General features: G+C 41.0%; 2 protein-coding genes across 2 annotated transcripts in view; both read right to left on the bottom strand.

The window, feature by feature from the left end:
- Positions 1–5,518, bottom strand: part of LOC129534260 (uncharacterized) — a 37,692-nt gene extending 32,174 nt beyond the window's left edge. Inside the window, exons 1-3 of the mRNA XM_063707171.1 lie at positions 5,412–5,518; positions 4,897–5,032; positions 4,443–4,646 (exon numbers count right to left, since the gene is read on the bottom strand). Coding sequence (XP_063563241.1) covers positions 4,443–4,646; positions 4,897–5,032; positions 5,412–5,515 — 444 coding nt within the window. The 5' untranslated portion in view covers positions 5,516–5,518. The remainder of the gene's footprint in view (positions 1–4,442; positions 4,647–4,896; positions 5,033–5,411) is intronic.
- A 611-nt stretch (positions 5,519–6,129) lies between these two features.
- Positions 6,130–21,701, bottom strand: part of LOC129534476 (putative uncharacterized protein C6orf183) — a 42,317-nt gene continuing 26,745 nt past the window's right edge. The window contains exons 9-11 of the mRNA XM_055391613.1: positions 14,787–14,948; positions 7,446–7,551; positions 6,130–6,209 (exon numbers count right to left, since the gene is read on the bottom strand). Of these exons, the coding sequence (XP_055247588.1) occupies positions 6,130–6,209; positions 7,446–7,551; positions 14,787–14,948 (348 nt within the window). The remainder of the gene's footprint in view (positions 6,210–7,445; positions 7,552–14,786; positions 14,949–21,701) is intronic.

The following is a 21,701-nucleotide window of genomic DNA, read 5'->3' as shown; positions in this document are numbered from 1 at the left end:
TGGGTAAGAAATAATATGACCTTTGCAATGATTCATGTTTTTAGTTTGAAAATTAACCGACGCCAAGATAACTATTTGCTGAATATAGTAACTATAGGAAAATTGGTGGCCCATCATTCATTCCTTTCACCCTAGTGGCTTCTGCCATCACTTGTTAATGTGAATTTTAGGCCTTTTGGCAATATAGACAATATTTCTCCGACTAGTTTACCTTTTTCTAAATCATCTTGCATTAATTTTGGAAAATAATAGTTCTGCCTAAGAACCCCATCAAGATTTGTTGGGTGAATGACTCAGTCTACTGGCTATAATCTTTTAAAAAGAAAATCAAATATATTTTCTACTCTACCTTTCTTTCTAGTCTGTAGAGTATGTTACTATTATCACAGCTAATTGTTCTGCATTTGAACAACATGATAACTTTGCAAAGCACTTTCATGTACATGGTCTTTTTGTAAGCATGCTACCATTCTGTTATAGGCAGAACTTTTCTTTTATCAAATAAACATTTGATACCTGCAATGTATCAGTATATATCCAGCTCTCTACTACCTTTTGCCACCTGAACATCTTGTTAAGCATCTCAAACTTTCCATGTCCTGTACTGAGATCCAGATCTTCCCAACAAATCTGCTTCAACCAAATCTCAGTTGATGGCAACTCTAAACTTCCAAATGGTTAGGCCAAAGCTTTGGAATCAAACTTGATTTCTCTATCTGAAAATCATGCTGGCTGCACCTTTAAAATATATCCAGATTTGTTCAGGAAGTCTATGGAAGCTTTGGTGCCAAATCATTGAATGTTCTATATATGTTACTTATTTATTTAATGTCTGTATTTCTTCCCGCAATAAGTCCCAAGATGGCAGAATTTGTGCCCATTTTGTTCACTGCTGAATCCCCAGTGCCTGGAACGGTGCCTAGTATATTTATTGGTCAGAATATTTGTGGAATGAGTGAATGAATGGATGAGTGATAGGTTCACAGCCTGTGGGAACAAACATGCCAACAGTCAAGCACAGCAATGTGCTCAGTGCTATAATGGAAGTAGACAAAGTCATGGCAAGAAGCACTTAGCTCTGCATTGAGATGTTAAGGAAGGCCCAGAGAGGTGATATTTGAGCAGACTCTGGATAAGAGTACACATTTACCAAGGAAAGGGGAGGTGAGGGACAGAGGAGCCCAGAAGTACGGATAGCTCTGCCCATTCAGGGGAGGTCTAGGCCCAGCTCCCTAAGGATGGACATATAGCGACAGTGGAAATAAATGAGGTCTGAGAGGTTAGCAGCAGCCAGATTGTGCCCAACATTGTCAGCTTCACCAAGGAGCCTGGACTTTGTCTTGTGACAAACAGGAAACTCACGAAGGACTACAAGCAAGGGAATAAATGTGATTACATATGGGCAAAGATCCTCTGGAAATTTACAAGCCAATGAAAAGAGCCATTCTCCCATTTAAAAGAGTTCTCTGGGCTGGGTGCGGTGGCTTATGCCTGCAATCACAGCACTTTGGGAGGCCGAGGCGGGTGGATCACTTGAGGTCAGGAATTTGAGACCAGCCTGGCTAACATGGTAAAACTCCATCTCTACTAAAAGTACAAAAATTAGCTGGGCATGATGGTACAGTCTCAGCTGTTTGGCAGACTGAGGCATGAGAATCGCTTGAACTCAGTAAGTGGAGGTTGCAGTGAGCTGAGATCATGCCACTGCACTCCAGCCTGGGTGACAGAGCAAGACTCTGTCTCAAGAAAAAAAAAAAATTCTCTGTTCTCCCACCAACCTTGGAATTAGTCCCCCACCCTAAGGAGAGCCTAACCCTTCATGATCGGGCCCACTTTTCTGCTGCCTCATCTCCTACCGCTTCCTCACAACAACCTCTGCTACCAGCACGTCAAGTCCCCGCAGATCCTGAACATGCCACAGGGTATCAGGCCCCCATGCCTGAGAAGACACAATCAAGGCCAACAGCCAGGTAAAGGCTGCTGGCTCTCATTCTGGGGCTCTTTCTACTCTGCCACATGCCTTTAAGTAGGCTCACAGAGTGGCAAAGTGTCCAAGACAGATGGTAGGTGCCTTTTTCTTCTGGCATTGTTGTTGAGTGAACATTCATTAATATTAGCCCAAGACTTTCAGCATGGGATCAAACTCACTGGACCCAGGAAAAGGGGTCTCCATTTTAGGAGCCTTCCTGAGGTCTGGTAAGCCCAGTGGTTTGCTCCCAGCAGCCTCAGCCCTGGGCTTGGTGAGTTCAACCCAACAGATTAACATCTCTGCCTCCCATTCCCTCTGGGGGAAAGACTCACACCGTCCAGAGCTGGATATCCTGCTGTAAATATTGACAAGGCCACACCCATGGGGTGTAGCTAAACCAAGTAGTCCTATTAAAGACAGACAGAAGGCCACTTCCTTGAGTGTCTCATACTGAAGTAATAGCAGCTGGAAGCTATTAAGAACAAAAATAGGCACTGTTTTTCTTATCATTTATGAGAGCATAGGAAAGAAATATTGCATTAAGGCCGGGCGCGTCAGCTCACACCTGTAATCCCAGCACTTTGGGAGGCCGAGGCGGGTGGATCACCTGAGGTCAGGAGTTTGAGACCAGCCTGGCCAACCTAGTGAAACCTTGTCTCTATTAAAAATACAAAAATTAGCTGGGTGTGGGGGTGGGCACCCATAATCCCAGCTACTCGGGAGTCTGAGGCAGGAGAATCACTCGAACACAGGAGACAGAGGTTGCAGTGAGCTCAGATTGCACCACTGCACTCCAGCCTGGACAACAACAGCAAAACTCCACCTCAAAAAATATATATAAATAAAATGCATTACCCCGAGAAGTTCCTCCTACAATGAGTACGGCAGGACAGTATTTGCCTATCCTCACCTCCTTTATATCTGTCTCCTACCCAAACCCAGAACAGAGAGACAGAGCAGGCTCTTTAGTAAGAACATTTTCAAAAATATCCATTAGCATAATAACGTACCACAGCTGTGGTTGGATCAATACTAGTAAGAGAAAGATGTGCTTGTTTTGTAGCATGTTTGTATTAAAAGTGTCTTAACTCACCTCTCTAGTTCCACTGAGGGCCAAACTAATTGGGCTTGATGAGCTAGAACCCAAGGAGGAGGGCAGAGGGGTAAAGGAAGATCCGAGAGGAAGTCTGTGTGTCGTGAGGGAGTAGGAGTTGGTGGGTGCTTGTTAGGGTAGGAGACCCAAAAGAGAAGGGTGTCCTGAAGATTGAGTGAAGGTAGGACTCTAAGTGACTGGGTTGGGAAAATTAAAAAAAAAATCCCAATATCTGAAGCTGAACTGTTCAGTACATGTGGCCTCTAGCCACATGTGGCTGTTAAGCCCCTGAAATGTGGCTTGTCTGAGTTAAAATGTGCTATCTGTATATAAAATATACACCAGATTTTAAAGACTTAGCACAAAAAGTGTATAATCACTCAATGATTTATTAATATTGATTATATGTAGAAATGATAATATAGACATTGGGCTAAACAGATTATATTATTTAAAATTTCATGTTTCTTTGTACTTTTTTAAATGTAGCTACTAGAACATTTTAAATAATGTATGTGGCTTGCATTATATTTCTGCTGGCCAGTGCTGCTCTAGACTGTGTGCATATGAACAACAGTTAAGAGTAAGATTTTACACTTACAGACACAACAGGCATAAGTCAGAGGTCACACTAGCTTAGAAAATGACTTGTTTTGTAGCTAAATAGATTTTATTTTTCACCTGTGTCAATCTAGCATTTTTAAGAAGATAAAATTCATATTAAACTCTATCTTCAGGAATAAACTCTCTAGGGATTGAGATTAAAATATTACAAGAGTGTCTACAATAGTCCAATAAAATGTAAGCATTCTCAACTTTATTCTCAAAGAAAGGAAGTTAATATGAATTTTGTCTTATTGGCCTTTTGTTAGGCAGGATTGAAATTTTATAGACTTTGTAGAAAAATATGTTCTAGAAACACCAAAAGCACTAAGGGGCAAGCAGGTGTTTGTAGGAATAAAATATTTCTTTATTGTTCAGCTCTTTCCAATGCTTTTCTACCTCTGTTTTGAGTTTTTTTTTTTTTCATTTGAAGCTTGAAAAACAGAAAAGAGGCAAAAAAGGTACATATAGCAATGTCAAGGGGAGTCTTCTAAGAGCTTCTCTGTAAGGATGTAAAGTTCTCAGGCCAGGGTAACAGAAAGGCTTCTCATGCTCTATTTCTTCCTTCCCAGTGTGGCCTCCAGGGCTGCTTTAGGGCACTCTCTGCCTGTGACTTGCTCTTAAGCAGACCTTGTGTTTTATTATGATTAAAAGGCCTCTTCCCTAAGAAACCCTCATGTGTTATCCATCATGTTAACTGATTCCAGGTCTTATCTAGAGGGTGGCTTTGGGAGGCAGGATAATCAAGGAAGAAAAAACCTCAGCACAACACCTCACCTTGTGCTCAGCAGGCGTCTCATGGACATAGTGTTGAGCGCCCAGGCCCTGCAAGGTGCCCAGACCTCCTTTTGCCATATTTACCCAGGAACTATCTTCCATGGTGGGGACCAGTTTCCCTGAAACCAAGGTAAGGCCCGAAGTATTGATTGTCAGGGTTCGCTCAACAGATCTGAAATAATTCAGAATTCCTAAGCAGATGCGCTGAAACAAAGAACAGAACAGAATCAGGTCCCTGCCCTTCACCTAGTCCACCCTATAGAATACAACTTGATGGCAGGTCAACCCTACTGTGGAGAAAGGAACACACCACCCTGGAAAGGGGCTGATTCCATGTTAAAAAGAAAAAAAAATGGAACAAAGAGCAAAAGCATAAAATGCCATTTGCTATTGGAATAGCAGAAAACCTCTTTTCTAGACAACCAGACATTTCTGATGCCTGCCATCCACATACCTGCAGTTCTCTGATTCGAAGGTGGCGCAGATACAGAAAGGACAAGTAGGCCCCTCTCATCAGAACAGGATTCCTATCACTGGGGTCAGTGCCGTCATCCAAGCCCAGCAGTTGTAGGGTCATTGCATAGTTGTACCTTTAGCAGGCAGGAGAGATATCATAAATCAACTTTACCTCAAAGTGATTCCAAAATTTCACATGCACAAAACTAAAGTCATTTTATTTAATTTAAAGGTGTTTCATGATAGCTTCCCTTTATAAATTTCTGAGGGGAAATAATTACTCTATATGTATACATGTAAAGACAAGTTTCTGTTAGCAATTACTCTCATTAAAAACACAGTCGTAGGGTGAAGCATTAGTTTAGTTGTCTGACCTGTTTTAAAAGTCTTGCTTTCTTTCTGACTTCAAATATTTTTGAGTTAACATGTAAACTACATATTAATCAGTCACTCAGTTTTCCCCACAGTGTTTTAATCCACTTTTTGAGTCACTAATAATATGATTTAATTTACCCCGTCTCTTGTATCTGCTTGAGAGGCCCATCAGCATGTTGGCTGAGAGTTATTTGTGATAGATCATTTTCATTTTGTTTCATGGAGAGGTCACCATCCTTCATATTTTTATTCTATCAAAAAATTAGCATTAATCAAATTACATAAACATTTGCAATATGATTAACAAAATCACAGTCAGGTCATTGCAAAAGTAACCCTCATAATCCAAAGCATATTTAGATAAGTAAGTAAAAGACGGGTTTGATCTACTTCAAGCTGACATATTCAACCTGACATCTAAATTTCTACAATAAATTAGGGAGGTCATTGTTTTTACTAAACTAATCTTTGTTTCACAAAAGTAGTCACAGCTTTTAAATAACAGCCATCTACCTCCCTGTCTTTTATGTAATTCCCTTTATAAAAAGTTGATACAAGAATGTATATGTTTGGGACCTTTGAACCTCTCTAATCCAGTCTTGTTCTGTACTGAGAGAGCTCAGTGGATAAAGCCTCTTTCTACGTATTAGCTATATGGTTCAGTCATTTACAGTCATGAGCCTGTTTCCACATTTGTACAATGGCATGATAATGGAAAATGATAAGGTGTTGTGAGAGTTAAATGATAGAATGTATATAAAACCTCCAGCTTAGTGCCCGGCACCTAATCGGTGCTCAAGATGCCAGTTCTCTCCTGTTATGAACTTCAGTAGTCCTGTACGATCTCTCACAGCATTCAAGGTTCACACTTATTTCCACAGTCATCTTCCCTGATGCTGAGAGGAATGTGATCATGCACCCCAGCCCCAGATAACACTGTGAGGAAGACAATGCGGGTCTGAGGTCCTGCCCCTCACCCTCTGGGCAGCCTCGTCTTAGCTGCCCTCTTTGCTTGTCTCTGGGCATACGCCCCAATCTCATAAGGTGTGCACTTTCATAGTGGCACCAATCCCCACAAAAGTACTGAGTGGCAATGGCTGAGCTTGGAAACCCCCTCTCTGGGTTATATTCTAATAGTTGGTTCTTGGAATTCCAACGGACCCTTATTATAGAAACTGCTAGTTGTTCCCCAATAGCCATTTTCCTCTTTTCCTACAGTTATTGAATATTTATCTTGCCACCTGACCACCCAGATACAGACAACATTTCCAAGCCTCTCTTGCAGCTAGGTGTAGCTACGTGACAATGGACTAGGAGTAAAGTGCCATGTTGCAGCTTCCAAGGATTTCTAGTAGAGGCAGCTTCTTCATCCCTTCTCCATCCTGCTACTTAGAGCATGAATGTGACAGCTGGAGCTCTGTCTCAGGCTGGGTGTTGATCTCGAATGTAGAGCTATATTTGTTAGAACTCCAAGATAGACAGGGCTGAGAGCCCTGAGGGCTCCATGGTGCAAATCTACCACACCAGCTCTGTACATCCTACCCTGAAACGTTCATATGAGGGACAGAGAGCACAATTTCCACCTCCTTTAATCCTCTGTCATATCATTTTACCATCACCAACAGCCAAACCTACTTTTAACTAACACAGTCCCCAAGACTCTAAAGATAGACTAGCAGGCTTTTGACAGGAAGTGAGGAAGGAAAATGTTGACAGGAATATTAGGAAAAGTGGGTGAGAGAGAAAGTTGTCCAATTGAGTAGCGTTAAGTGATTGCCCATTATGCTTGTAGGTAGAATTAGCTTCCAGCTCAGTGTACACATCAGTGTATTTCTGTGTAAACATCCCACAACCCTAGGACTGGAAAAGACCCTGTGAGGTGACATGGTGCATTCTTGTTCGTTAAAACAGAAAGATCGACATTCCAAAGTAAAGAACATCTCTGTTATGTTTTTTAAAATCTATAGGAAAGCATATACTCTGAGAGTAGCTGAATTTTGACAATTCCTATGAATATGGGGTAACAGGGGTTCAGTGGAGCCTTTTGCCTGCTGGCCTGTAGTGCTCTCGGGCTGCCGTTCAGCACTGCTTGATGTGGTCTCAGAAGGAAGGCTCTGAGCCACATCCTTTCTCTGATGGGATTGTGACACTTTCAGCTGCTTCTAAAATTACCCAGAATTACATAGGACAGGACAGAAAGTGACATCAAGTTACAGTGGAAGACATTTGAAGGACTGACTGAACAAACCACAAAAGTACTGCTGGACCTGCAGGTGGCCTGGGAAAAAGGAAGGGAGCACAGATCAGCTGGAGCAGGAAAAGGAGAGCACCCAGCATCCTCCAGGAAAAAGGACCAACAACATCCCACAAAAAGAAACTGCTTAAGAAATACCAAGTCCAGAAGCATAGACCCCTAAGCGTACTGGAGACGGTACAGATAAGCAGCAGGGCAACCCCATCTGTGTTCATTCTCCCGGCCTGGGTGTGTAAATCTGCTGACCTTTACTGCCTGTGGCTCTTTGTCAGCATGACCGAGTTCACGTGTTTAGACAGTTCTGAGATTTCTGCTGATTGCAAATCTCATTTTCTTCCGGGAAGTTGGCAGGGGAAATGAAGTGGGAGGTAGGTAGGAAAAGTAAGACTGTTATGTATTCCCCACACCCAGAACATCTCTGCTGCTTACATGGGTTTATCCACTGAAACAAAGACCAGAAGGATATATACCAAATATTAATAATACTGTTGTTATTCTGGATGGTACAACAAGGGGTGATTTTAGTTTTCTTTCTTGTATTTTTCTATATTTCCCAAGTTTTCTGTGTTAAACACATGCCACTATTATCATCAGAAAATTTTTTAAGTAAATATTTTATTGAATTTGATGAGAAGAACCAGGAAAAGGGTGTTTTGTGTTTCGCTGAATATGTTGCACATCGGAGCTACTGTCTACAACACCATTTCTGTGCGAGCACACCTTCTCACTACATCACATTACCTCTGGAAATGCAGGGGAGCACCTCCCCTCCTTGGTGTGGTCAGTGGGAAGAGGCAAAGGAAGGGCTCTACCACTGCCCCCCGACACTGCAACCTGGATGTGGTGTTTTCTGCTGCTTTACTCCTCCATGAGGTTAAAAAAACAGTGACCAATTTAAACCTTATCTTTGAAAATACGATGGTCAATAGTAGTGTGTGATGTCTATACATAGCCATTTTAATAAATGTGCTTTTTTTGTGAACATGAGTAACTTGATCTAACAATTACAGGTTCCAGAGGTTCTACACAGGCCTAGCTGGGGTGTAATCTGTAGTATACAATAAAATACAACTCAGCCATTGAAAAGAACAGCAGATCTCCAAGACATATTGTTGGGTTGCAGAAAGATATTCATATAGTATGATATATCATTTATATAAAAACCTCAAATGCAAACTTATCCTATATATATTTTATGGGGACGTACGTATGCATGTAAATGCATTGCAAAGGCTCAAAGCAATAACCGTGTTTGCCTCTAAGGAGGTGGAATGGGGAGCAGGATGGGCAGCAGGGAGTAGTTAAAGGGGAATTTAACTTTTCAGTAATGTTTCAACTTTTTACAAGGAGAAGACATTTATTTATTACTTCTATGATTTAAACTTAATTTTTAAAAACTCCTTAAAGAAAAAAATGGTAACTTCAGTGGAGAAACCTGGCAATCACCACTAGCTTAACCAAGTGAGCTAGATTAACATCAGCCATGATGTCATGTTGATATCATGTTCCCCGAATAGGATGTGGTGAGGACACTTAGCCTCTGTGATATTCTTCTTCTTCTAAACCCATAACCCCAGTGTAACCATGAGAAAATATCGGGCAAACTCAAATTAGGCAAAGGTCTACAGATTGCGGGGCTGGTACTCCTAAAGACTGTCAATGTCATGATAAACAAAGAAAGACTGAGGAACTGTCACAGAGCAGGGGAGGTGGGGGAGGTACGATGATTAAATGTAACATGGTATCCTGGATAGGATCCTGGGGCAGAAAGAGAACATTAATGGAAAAACTGGTGAAATCCAGATGAAGCCTAGTTTAGTTAACAGTAATGTACCAATGTTGGTTCCTTGGGTATGACAAATGTATCACTACAATGTAAGATGTCAATAATATAAGAAACTGAGTAGGGGTATATGGGAACTCTTTGTACTGTCTTTGCAGCTTCTCTGTAAATCTCAAACTATTTCAAAATAAATTTAAAAAAAAAACTCCCTAAAGGAAAGTGGGGCTGGGCACAGTGGCTCATGCCTGTAACCCCAGCACTTTGGGAGGCCCAGGCAGGTGGATTGCTTCGAGACCAGCCTGGGCAACATGGTGAAACCCTGTATCTACAGAAAGAAAAAAAAAATAGCTGGTAGTGATGGTGTGCGCCCACCCACCCGTAGTCCCAGCTACTCAGGGGGTTCAGTCAGGAGGATCACTTGAACCCAGGAGGCAAAGGCTGCAATGAGCTGAAATCGCACCACTGCACTTCAGCCTGGGCAACAGAGTAAGACCCTGTCAAAAACAAACAAAACAAAACAAAAAAGGAAGGGTTACTGGTGAATGGCATTCAGTGAGAACTGATCAGAAACTGTTCTGAAGTTGTGCTACAATTAGTGATTATATTCATTCTCTCAGAGATGCCAAAATGGACAGACAGTCGTCCTATGAAGTTTGTTTTTCTTTATGCAGAAGGCCCTTTAAGAAACTTATCTGTCATGAGGTATTGGTTGCCACTTGCCAAATTCAGAATCAAGATGCTGACCAGCATGCAGATGCTAAAATCCACACTTGACTGCTACATGTTTGCAAAATAGTAACACAGCTTTAAGATTCATACTCACATTCCTGTAACTCCTCCTAGCTGCCACATTTTTACTTAATCCTAATCTGATTTGATTAGCATTTAACATCCAGAATGGCTATGTGCTACCAGTGGGGCACTGTTACAGTATAAAGTGGCTCTTGACCAAAGCAGAAATACTCCAGGAGGTTACAAAGTGCCACCCATGGGAAAACGTGAAGAAAACTAGAAAATATTGGCTATTGCCTTGGAATTTCTATTCTTAAACCCAGTACTATTTTCTGTTCTTTGCTTTGGAACAGAAAATAGCACTGGTTTTAAGAAAGGGAAAAAAGGAAAGGGAAGGGAGGGGAGGGGAGGGAAAGGAAGGGGAGGGGAGGGGAGAGGAAGGGGAGAGGAGGGGAGGTGAAGGGGAGAGGAAGGGGAGGCGAGGGGAGGGGAAGGGGAGGCGAGGGGAGGGGAAGGGGAGGGGAGGGGAAGGGGAGGGAAGGGGAGGGAAGGGGAGGGGAGGAGGAGGGGGAGGGGAGGAGGAGGGGGAGGGGAGGGGAGGGGAGGGGAAGAGGAGGGGAGGGGGAGGGGAGGGGTGGGGAGGGGAGGGGAGGGAAGGGAAGGGAAGGGAAGGGAAAGGAAAGGAAGGGAATTCTTCTCTTCTCCAGGCTCTTTGCATGGCTGCCTCCTTCTCATTCATTAAATTCAGTTCAATCCTCCCACCCCAAGATTTGGCTGACCTCTGTCAGAGGGTGCTCCCCTCCACTTATTGTTCTCTGCCCCCTGTTTTCTTCATGGCACTCACAAGTTAGAGATGTAGGTTTACTTCTTTGTTCACTTGTTTATTGTATGTTGCTCTCAGGGCAGGGACTGGGTCTGTTTCATCCCCTAACCCAAGTACAGTTCCTGACACAAAGGCAATATCCATGTAATAATCATGGAATGAATGAATGAATCAATGAGAAAATGGAAAACTTCATGATCCTAATTTGTACAGTGATTTGTGTGTGTGCTGTATGTCTCCCCTCATGCCCCATCTCCGGAATCTGAAGATCTACAGGTATTATTAGTCTCTCTATGGTCTATTTACCATAAGTCAACTTGAAAATGCAGTGCTGATATTTTTCTCCCTTTGGGGAATTCCAAGATTCCAAGAACAACATTTATATGTCAGTAAATAGCTAGAGGAAGTGGTTTTCTTTTCTTTTTATTATTTGGGCAATTGCATTGAAAACAGACTTTGGTGAAAGCACAGACTGCATCCTATCAGTACCTGAATCTCCATCTCCTCCACAAGGGGAAGAAAGCAGTGAGAGCAGAAAGTGTTAGTTGTCCCCTCCATTGCACGGCTGGGAGGAGAAGCAGGAGCATTCCCTGCTTCCATTTCCACCAGTTTCTTACACGGTTGCCCTAGCTTGGTGTTTTCTACTACTCAACACTTACCTGAGCCACCATCTCCTACTGTCACTGTTTACTTTCTGCTTTTCACTGGCACAGTGGTCCTACAGAGGTAACCCCCTTTGTCCCCTAAGTGCCTGTGGGCAGTGCTACAACTCAGCTTCCCAGTGGTCAGGCCACACCCTAGACCTTACCATTTCTCCATAATTTCAAACATGAAGCTCTTTATCTCTGACTCCCTCCTCCTTTGATTCCGACCTCTCCTCACTCTTTCTTTTTTTTTTTTAAGACAGAGTCTCACTCTGTCGCCTAGGCTGGAGTGCAATGGCATGATCTCGGCTCACTGCAACCTCCGCCTCCAGGGTTCAAGCAATTCTCCTGCCTCAGCTTCCCGAGTAGCTGGGACTACAGGCGCGTGCCACCATGCCCGGCTAATTTTTTGTATTTTCAGTAGAGACAGGGTTTCACCATGTTAGCCAGTATGGTCTCGATCTCCTGACCTTACCCACTTCGGCCTCCCAAAGTGCTGGGATTACAAGCATGAGCCACTGTGCCTGGCCCTCTCTTCACTCTTATTCATCTCCTCTCACCTCTTTATGGACCTCTGGAATTTAATTCCCTTTATTCTCTCACTCAAGGAGGAAAACAGACTTGTGCTGATGGCCCTCAGATGTTAATACCATAACTCCCCAGGTAAAGGATGATTATTACATCTGCATCAAGAGGTAAAGTGTCCAAGGCTGGGCATGATGGCTCACGCCTATAATCCTAGCACTTTGGGAGGCTGAGGTGGGTGGATCACTTGAGGTCAGGAGTTCAAGACCAGCCTGGCCAACATGGAGAAACCCCATCTCTACTGAAAATATGAAAATTAGCCAGAGGTGGCCGGCCGCCATGGCTCACACCTGTAATCCCAGCACTTTGAGAGGCTGAGGGGGTGGATCACAAGGTCAGGAAATCAAGACCATCCTGGCTAACGCGGTGAAACCCTATCTCTACTAAAAATACAAAAAATTAGCCAGGTGTGGTGGCGGGCGCCTGTAGTCCCAGCTACTCAGGAGGCTGAGGCAGGAGAATGGCATGAACCCAGGAGGCGGAGCTTGCAGTGAGCGAGATCATGCCACTGCACTCCAGTCTGGGAACAGAGCGAGACTCTGTCTCAAAAAAAAAAAAGAAAATTAGCCAGAGGTGGTGGTGCACGGCTGTGGTCCCATTGAACCTGGGAGGCAGAGGTTGCAGTGAGCCGAGATCACACCACTGCACTCCAGTCTGGGTGACAGAGTGAGACTCTGTCTCAAAAATAAATAAATAAATAAAGATAAAAATAAAAATAAGTAAACTGTTCAGGATCTCAGAAGCAAAGACACAGTTCCAAGACACTGGGACAGACTCTGCCTTCTCACTCCTTTCTCCTCTACCCTATGTCCTCTATGTTTGGTTCAGGAACAGGAGAGTCAATGTTTTTTTAATATCTCCTTATTCGTGTAAGGTCTTCCTGAATGGTGATACAAACTTCAGTTGTAAAACGGCAATGGGATAGGAAAAATGTGGCTATTTTTTCAACTCTGGCAGGATGCTAGCCAAGGAGTGTGTCACTGGTAGTTGCATACCCTGTTGGGAAATTCAGGGGCCTGGGAGATCCATGTTAAGATATGTTGCCTCTGCTCCTGATCTGTGTGGCCAACTCATTTCTCATTAGATCTCTAGATCCTTGCTCAAACAAATTGAACAGTTATAAAAGGGGTGTGTGTGCGTGTGTGTGTGTGTGTGTGTGTGTGTGTGTGTGTGTGTGTGTGCTCCCAACTAATCCATAACTCACTGGATACCTTGAGGTCTCACTTTCCCCCATATCCAGCCTGGGATAATGGACCGTGACCGTACTTCTTTCTCCAGCATTTACTCAACTTCCTCTCAACTTTGATTTTATACAATTTTCAGGCACTCTACAATCATGTTTAGGGGTGAAAGGAATAGAATTTATACAAAAGGGGCTCACTACAAATTCATAGCATTGTGTTTTACCAGGGGCCTCTTGACTATGCAGTCATTCATGTATTTTCCTCTTACTCATGGTCCTGTGGTCTTTCTCATAGCCATGCACCTCCTCATGTGTAGCTCTTGCCGTCCACTTCACTAATGCAGATGAGCTCTGCCTCCTCCCTCTCTCTGAGACAGCCAGGGCCAGTCAGGAGCACCCATATCTTACCTTTTTGCACCTGAAAATTCTATGTATCCCATTCACCTCAAGGGAAGGGATGTCATTCTTGATTTCTCAAAATTACTCCTCCATCTGGTTTCTTCATCCCATCACCTCCTCTTCCCCAGGGTCACCTGTTTCTCACATTTCCCTTTTCATATCTTCTGTCTCCTCTTCTCTACTGCTTCCTCCCCTTAGACTATAAACATATTCAGGCCTTCCCAACTTAAATAGACAAATGAAACGAAACTCTTCTTTTAGAGTGACAAATAATAGCAGATGAAAGCTTCAAAAATGTTATAGTATCATTGTAAAGACAAGTATACACCAGCTTTGTGAATAAACTTCTTTTCACTTCCAAACCTCATGCCTATCCTGTGCAGCAGCTACCTAACTGGCTTCCTTGTCTCCAAACTCTCCCTCTTTCAGTCCAACTAACATTTTGCTGTCACATTATTTTTCCTTAAACATATGCCTTTGTATGAAATATTTTCCTTATAGGAAAAAGCACAGATTCTTTTGTCTGGAATGTATGAGCATTCACAACCAGCACCTCCCCTGACAAATAAACAAACATTCTTTCTTTTCACTATATTTCCACATGAATCTTCCACTCAACTAAGCTGGCTCTGACTATATCACATCCAGTATCTCCTCAGCATGCTCTTCATGCTGTACCTCCTAGAATGCACTCCCTACTTTCCTCCCCACCACTTCCTTAAGTCCTATGTTTCCTTCAAACCCAGCTCAATTTCCTCTCCTTCAAGAGGCTTTCCCCAATAGAATCTACCCTTTGGGGACCACTTTCTAAATACGATATTTAATAACTGTCCAACTCATTGGTTGCTTAGCCCTTGGATGTACAGCCTTGCACTGGCATTTACTGGTTTAAGTATCTGTCCTTGTAGGAACAACATCTTATGTTATACTTCTTTATATCTTTCTTTTTAATGAGCACTTAATCTTTCTTATAATGAAAATAAACCTGGCTAGATGATAGAGATTTTCGTGGGAAGGGTGTTAGAAAAACTACCAAAGTAAATGTCTAAGGGCTACACACAGGTAGCAAGTTGCATAAAAGGGCATATTGGTTATTTCTTCCTGTAGTACCTGACAGAGGTTGATGTTGTTGTAAATATTCTCCCAGACTTGGTCATAATTGCACTGATGCAAACCTTGGGAAGCCACAAAAGATGGATAATGTGGAGCCAGCATGACTGTCTTTGCAGCGTGATCTTGGAGCACTTGCATTACTCGCTCAGGGTTGGAAATCTCAGGGAGAATAGAGAAGAGACGGAATGGTTATGAGAAGCATATTCCCTTTTTCTCAGCAAGACTTTGGTCACATACACATGAACAAGGAAGAAAATTTAGGTAGGACTTTATTCAATTAAAAAATAAAATTAAAGTCCAGCATCATGATTCCCCAAATATGTTTGTCCATTTAGCATTGTAAGTATTCAAATATACATAGTAGCTCATTTAAAAATTCTGTGACAATCCCCTAAAGACAATAGCAGGTGGTACTCCCACAACTGTTGTGACATCAGTGAAAAGATAAACACCCATCAGCATTGGGTGCAAACTCTGTCAACTCTTAGGAAGCTTCTGGGCAATGGAGGAGGGCGCAGAAGTGTAGCACAAGAAGAGCACAAGCTTTATAAGGACACAGACCTGGGCTTGTATCTCTGCAGGAATCCTGGCTTTTCCATGCAGAGCAGGGCAAGACAACCTAACAAAAATACTAATGATGTCTCTACCTAGAGTGCTGCAATAATGCCTACCATGTAGAAGGAGCTGAATAAATGTCCCTTCTTCTCATCTGGAGGTAAAGAATTTAATAATAATCCCAGAACTGAATTGCTACTTAAGTGATACATATATACTACATCACTTTAATATCACAAAGAACCTCAAAGATCATTTATTTCAATCTCTATCAAAATTCCAAAGACAAAAAAAAAATTCCAAAGACATTTCTTGCAGATATAGAAAAATTCATCCTACAATTTATATGAAATCTCAAGGGACCCCAAACAGCTAAACAACTTTCCAAAACAACAAAGTTGAAGAACTTACACTCCCTGAATTCAAAAAATATTACAAAGATATAGTAATCAAAACAGTATGGTACTGGCATAAAGAGAGACAGGTAGACCAATGGAATAGAGTAGAAAGCCTAGAAATAAACTCTCACATATATGGTTAAGGGTGCCAAGACCACTCAATGGGGAAAGGACAATGTCTTCAATATATGGTGTTGGGAAAACTGAATATCCACATGCAAAATAATAAAGTTTTATCATTATACCACATACAAAAATTACTCAAAATGAATTAAAGAACAAAATGTAAGACCTACAATTATGAAACTCTTGGAAGGAAACATAGGAGAAATGCTTCATGATATTAAATTTGGCAACCATTTCTTGAATATAACACCAAAAGTCGAAGCAACAAAAGCAAAAATAGACAAATAGGATGACACCAAATTTAATAACTTTTGTGCAGCAAAGGATGCAAATCAATTGAAACGAAGAGTCAACCTATATAATGGGAGAAAAGATTTGCAAATTATATATCCAATAAGTGGCTAATAGCCAGAATACATAAAGAACTCCAGGCTGGGTGCAGTGGTTCACACCTGTAATCCCAGCACTTTGGGAGACCAAGGCAGGTGGATTGCTTGAGCCCAGGAGTTCAAGACCAGCCTGGGAAACATGGTAAAACCCCATCTCTACAAAAAAATACCAAAAAATTAGCCTGGTGTAGTGGTGTGCACCTGTAATCCCAGCTACTTGAGAGGCTAACGTGGGAGGATCGCTTGAGCCCAGGAGGAGGAGGTTGCAGTGAGCCAAGGTCACACCACTGCACTTCAGCCTCGGTGACAGAGTGAGACCCTGTCTCAAAAAGAACTGCAACTCAACAAGAAAAAATCAAATAAACTGATTTAAAAATAGGCAGTCAATTACAAAAAAAAAAGAAAGATGAAAGAAAAAGTAAGCAAAGGATTTGAATAGATATTACCTAAAGATGATATACAAATGGCTAAGAAGCATATAAAAGATGCTCAACATCACTAATCATCAGAGAAACTGAAATCAAAACCACAGTAAGATTTCACCTCATACCCATTAGAATGGCTGCTATTAAAAATCATAAAATAACCAGTGTTGGTGAAGATGTGGCAAAACTGGAACTTTTGTCCACTGTTGGTGGGATTGTAAAATGGTGCAAATGCTATGGAAAACAGTATGGTGGTTCCTAAAAAAATAAAATAAAATAAAATTACCATGTGATCTAGCAATTGTACTTCTGGATATATATCCAAAAGAACTGAAAGCAAGATCTTGAAGAGGTATTTGCACATCCATATTTATAGCAACAGTATTGACAATATCCAAAAGGTGGAAGCAACCCAAATCCTCATATCAGATGAAAAGATTTTTTTTAATGTGATATATACTTATAAGGGAATGTTATCCAGCCTTGAAAAAAGGAAGGAAATTCTGACACACACTGCAACATGGATGAACCTTGAGGACATTATACTAAGTAAAATAAACCACAAAGACAAATATTGCATGATTCCACTTATATGAGGTATCTAAAGTAGCCAAACATATAGAAAAAGAAAGTAGAATGGTGGTTGCCAGGAGCTGGGAGGAAGGGAAAATGAGAGTTGTTTGATGGGTATAGAGTTTAAGTTTGCAAGATAAAAACATCCTGGAGATATATTGTGAAACATTATGAATGTATTCAATGCCATAATTATCATGTTCTTTTGGAGGTGTCACATTTCCTTGCTTTTTTGCTTCTTGTAATCTTTTTTTTTTTTTTTTTTGAGATGGAGTTTCGGTCTTGTTGACCAGGCTGGAGGGCAATGGTGCTATCTCAGCTCACCACAACCTCTGCTTCCCAGGTTCAAGCGATTCTCCTGCCTTAGTCTCCCGAGTAGCTGGGATTACAGGCATGCATCACCATGCCCAGCTAATTTTGTATTTTTAGTAGAGACGGGGTTTCTCCATGTTGGTCAGGCTGGCCTTGAACTCCCAACCTCAGGTGATCCACCTATCTCGGCCTCCCAAAGTGTTGGGATTACAGGCGTGAGCCACCGTGCCTGGAAGCTTCTTGTATTCTTACATTGATATCTGTGTATCTGGTGGAATGGGTGCCTCTTCCAATTTTATGGGGTAGCTTTTATAGGGATACATTTTCTGTATCCCTGAATGGTATACAGTAAATATTCATTTAATGTCATCAATAGGTTCTTGGAAACCACAACTTTAAGCAAACAATGTAGAGCAGGTCCTCAAATAACATCATTTTATTCAATATCATTTTATTTTAATGTTGATGAGAAAAAATGCTGATTTTTCTTATACGTTGTTTTGTTTAAAGTTGCAGTTTCCAAGAATCTATCAATGGTGTTCAGTGAGGAAGTACTGTACTTAAAGATGGTTAAGATGGTAAATTTTTTGTTACTTTTTTTTTAACCAAAATAAAAGTATCACTTAGGTGCAGGCTCCCCAAGGACCAATGACTGGTCCACCTGGTGCCTACAGCTGCCAGCAAACCCATCTCCTCCAGTGGCAGAGCCACCATGTACTACACCAGGATCCCAGGAACCAACATCCAGCCTGACTGGTGCCTGCAACACCAACCCGGCAACCAGCAGAGATGTCATGCCCACTGTGTGCCCTCCAGAACCTAAGAATTGGCCCACTTGGTGGCCCTTACCCCAAGCAAAGCCACACCACTGCCTTCACAAATACCCAGAGCCTAGGCCGGTAAGGTACTTGCAGACACTGAATACAGCCAAAGAAATCACACAGAGACTACACTACTGTACCCATCCAGAACCAAAACTAAAGCATCCTTACCTAACCAACACTATAGGACACATCTACGGGGAAAATGTATCCCTATAAAAGCTACCCCATAAAATTGGAAGAGGCACCCATTCCACCAGATATGCAGATATCAATGTAATAATACAAGAAGCAAAAAAGCAAGGAAACATGACCCCTCCAAAGGAACATGGTAAGTATCTAGCAACAGACCCCAAAGAAAAGACAATCTATAAAATGCCTGGATAGGAATTCAAAATAATTATTTTAAGAAAACTCAGTGAGATACAAGAGAAAACAGATAGACAACTCAATGAAATCAGAAAAATAATTCATGATCTAAATGAAAAATCTGGCCAGGCATGGTGGCTTATACCTGTAATCCCAGCACTTTGGGAGGCTGAGGTGGGAGGATTGCTTGAGTCCAGGTGTTCAAGACCAGCCTGGGCAACACAGTGAGATCTTGTCTCTACTAAACATTTTTAAAATTAGCTAGGTGTGGTAGTACATGCATGTAGTCCCAGCTACTTGGGAGGCTGAGGTGGGAGGATCATTTGAGCCCAGAAGTTCAAGGCTGTAGTGAGAGTTCTAATTGTGCCACTACACTCCAGCCTAAGTGACAAAGCAAGACTCTGTCTCAAAAACAAATAAAAAATAAATAAATAACATACTCAATAGAGATCGATATAAAAAAGACCCAAACAGACATCTTAGAGTTAAAGAATTCAGTGAATAACATAAGAAATACAATTGAGAAATTCAACAATAGACTAGATCAAGCAGAAGAAAAATTTTCTGAACTTGAAGGTCTTTTGAAATAATCCAGCCAGACAAAAAAGAAAAAAATGAAGAAAGCTTAAACGATTTATATAACACCATTAAGTAAACAAATATTCATTTTATGGGAATTCCAGAAGGAGAAGAGCTGGAAGAAGGCATAGAAAACCTACATAATAAAATAATCACTGAAATCTTCCCAAGTTTTAGGAGAGATATGGATATCCATATCTAGTAAGCTCAAAAGTTCCCAAATTCAACCCAGAAAGCCCTCTCTGAGGCACATTATAGTTAAACTGTCAAAAGTCAAAGCAAAGGAGAAAATTCTAAAAACAGCAAGAGAAAAGTGTCAAGTTACATATCATGGAATCTCCATCAGACTAACAGAGGTTTCTCAGCAAAACCTTATGGACCAGAAGAAAATAGGATGATATATTTAAAGTGCTGAAAGAAAAGAAAAACTGCCAGTCGAAAGTACTATTCCTAGCAAAGTTAACCTTCAGAAATGAAGGCAAAATAAAGTTTTTCCCAGACAAGGAGAAAATGGGGAATTTATCATCACTAGACTGGCTTCGCAAGAAATATAGAAGTCCTGCATCTGGAAGTGAAAGGACAATAACTACCCTCATGAAAACAGACAAAAGTATAAAAGTTACTGATAGAGCAGATACACATAAGAAAGAGAAGGTAATCAAATCTTTTTGCTACAGAAAACCACCAAACTGAAAATATAAACAATAAGAAAGGAAACAGGAACATAGACTATATGAAACAACCAGAAAACAACTAACAGAATGACATGAGTAAGCCTTCACCTATCAACAATAACCTTGAATGTAAATAGTTTAAATTCCCCAATTAAAAGACATAGACTGTCTGAATTGATTTTTTAAAATGATCCAATTATATGCTGCCTAGAAGAAACTCACTTCATCTGTAAAGACACATAAACTAAAAAAAAAAAAAAAAAAAAGGGATGGAAAAAAATATTCCATGCAAATGGAAGCCAAATGTGAGCAGGTGTAGCTATACTTACATCAGATAAAATAGATTTTAAGTCAAAAACGGTAAAAAGAGATAAAGTTTATTATATAATGACAAAGGGATCAATTCAGCAAGAGTATATAGTAATTATAAATATATATACACCCAACACTAGAGCACCCAGATATTTAACCAAATATTATTAGATCTAAAGGGAGAGATAGACTCCAATACTATAATAGTTGATGCCTTCAATACCCCACACTCAGCACTGGAGAAATCATCTAGATGGAAATTCAACAAAGAAATATCAATCTTAAATTGCACTATAAACAAATGGACCTAATAGACATTTACAGAACATTTTAACCAACAGTTACAGAATACATATTCTTCTCATCTGCACCTGGAACATTCTCTAGGATAGACAAAATGTTAGGCCACAAAAAAAGACTCAAAAAATTTTTAAAAAATCAAAATTATATTAAGTATCTTTTCAGACCTCAATGGAATAAAACTAGAAATCAATAACAAGGGAAACTTTGGGAACGGCACAAACTCATGGAAATTAAACAACATGCTCCTGAATGACCAACGAATCAATAAAGAAATTAAAAAGCAAATTTTAAAAATGTATTGAAACTAATGAAAATAAAAACACAACATGCTGGCCAGGCGTGGTGGCTCACACCTGTAATCTCAGCATTTTGGGAGGCCAAGGCAGGCAGATCACCTGAGGTCAGGAGTTCAAGACCAGCCTGGCCAAAATGCTGAAACCTCATCTCTACTAAAAATACAAATTTAGCCAGGCTTGGGGGCAGGAACCTGTAACCCCAGCTACTCAGGAGGCTGAGGCATGAGAATTGCTTGAACCTGGGAGGTGGAGGTTGCAGTGAGCCAGGATCACGCCACTGTACTCCAGCCTGCGTGACAGAGTGGGACTCCATCTCAAAATAAAAATAAAAATAAAAAAAAGAAAAGAAACATAACATACCAAAACCTATCGGATACAGCAAAAGCAGTATAAGAAGGAAGTTTATAGCAACAAACACCTACACCAAAAAGTAGTAAATTTTGAAAATAACAACCTACTGATGCACCTCAAGGAACTAAAGAAGCAAGAACAAACCAAATCCAATATAAGTAGAAGGGAATACATAATAAAAATTAGGGCAGAAATAAATTAATTAAAAACTAAAAACAATACAAAAGATCAATGAAACAAAAAGCTGACTTTTTAAAAAGATAAACAAAATTGAAAAACCATTAGCTAGACTACCTAACAAAAAAAAATCTGAATAAATCAAATTAAAAATGAAAGAGGAGACATTAAAACTGATACCACAGAAATACAAGGATTAGGCCGGGCACGGTGGCTCACACTTGTAATCCCAGCACTTTGGGAGGCTGAGGC

This window comes from Gorilla gorilla, chromosome 5, assembly GCF_029281585.2.
Source record: "Gorilla gorilla gorilla isolate KB3781 chromosome 5, NHGRI_mGorGor1-v2.1_pri, whole genome shotgun sequence".
Taxonomy (NCBI): Eukaryota; Metazoa; Chordata; class Mammalia; order Primates; family Hominidae; genus Gorilla; species Gorilla gorilla.
Note: the sequence above shows the minus strand (reverse complement) of the source record. Positions and strands in the feature narration are given on the sequence as shown.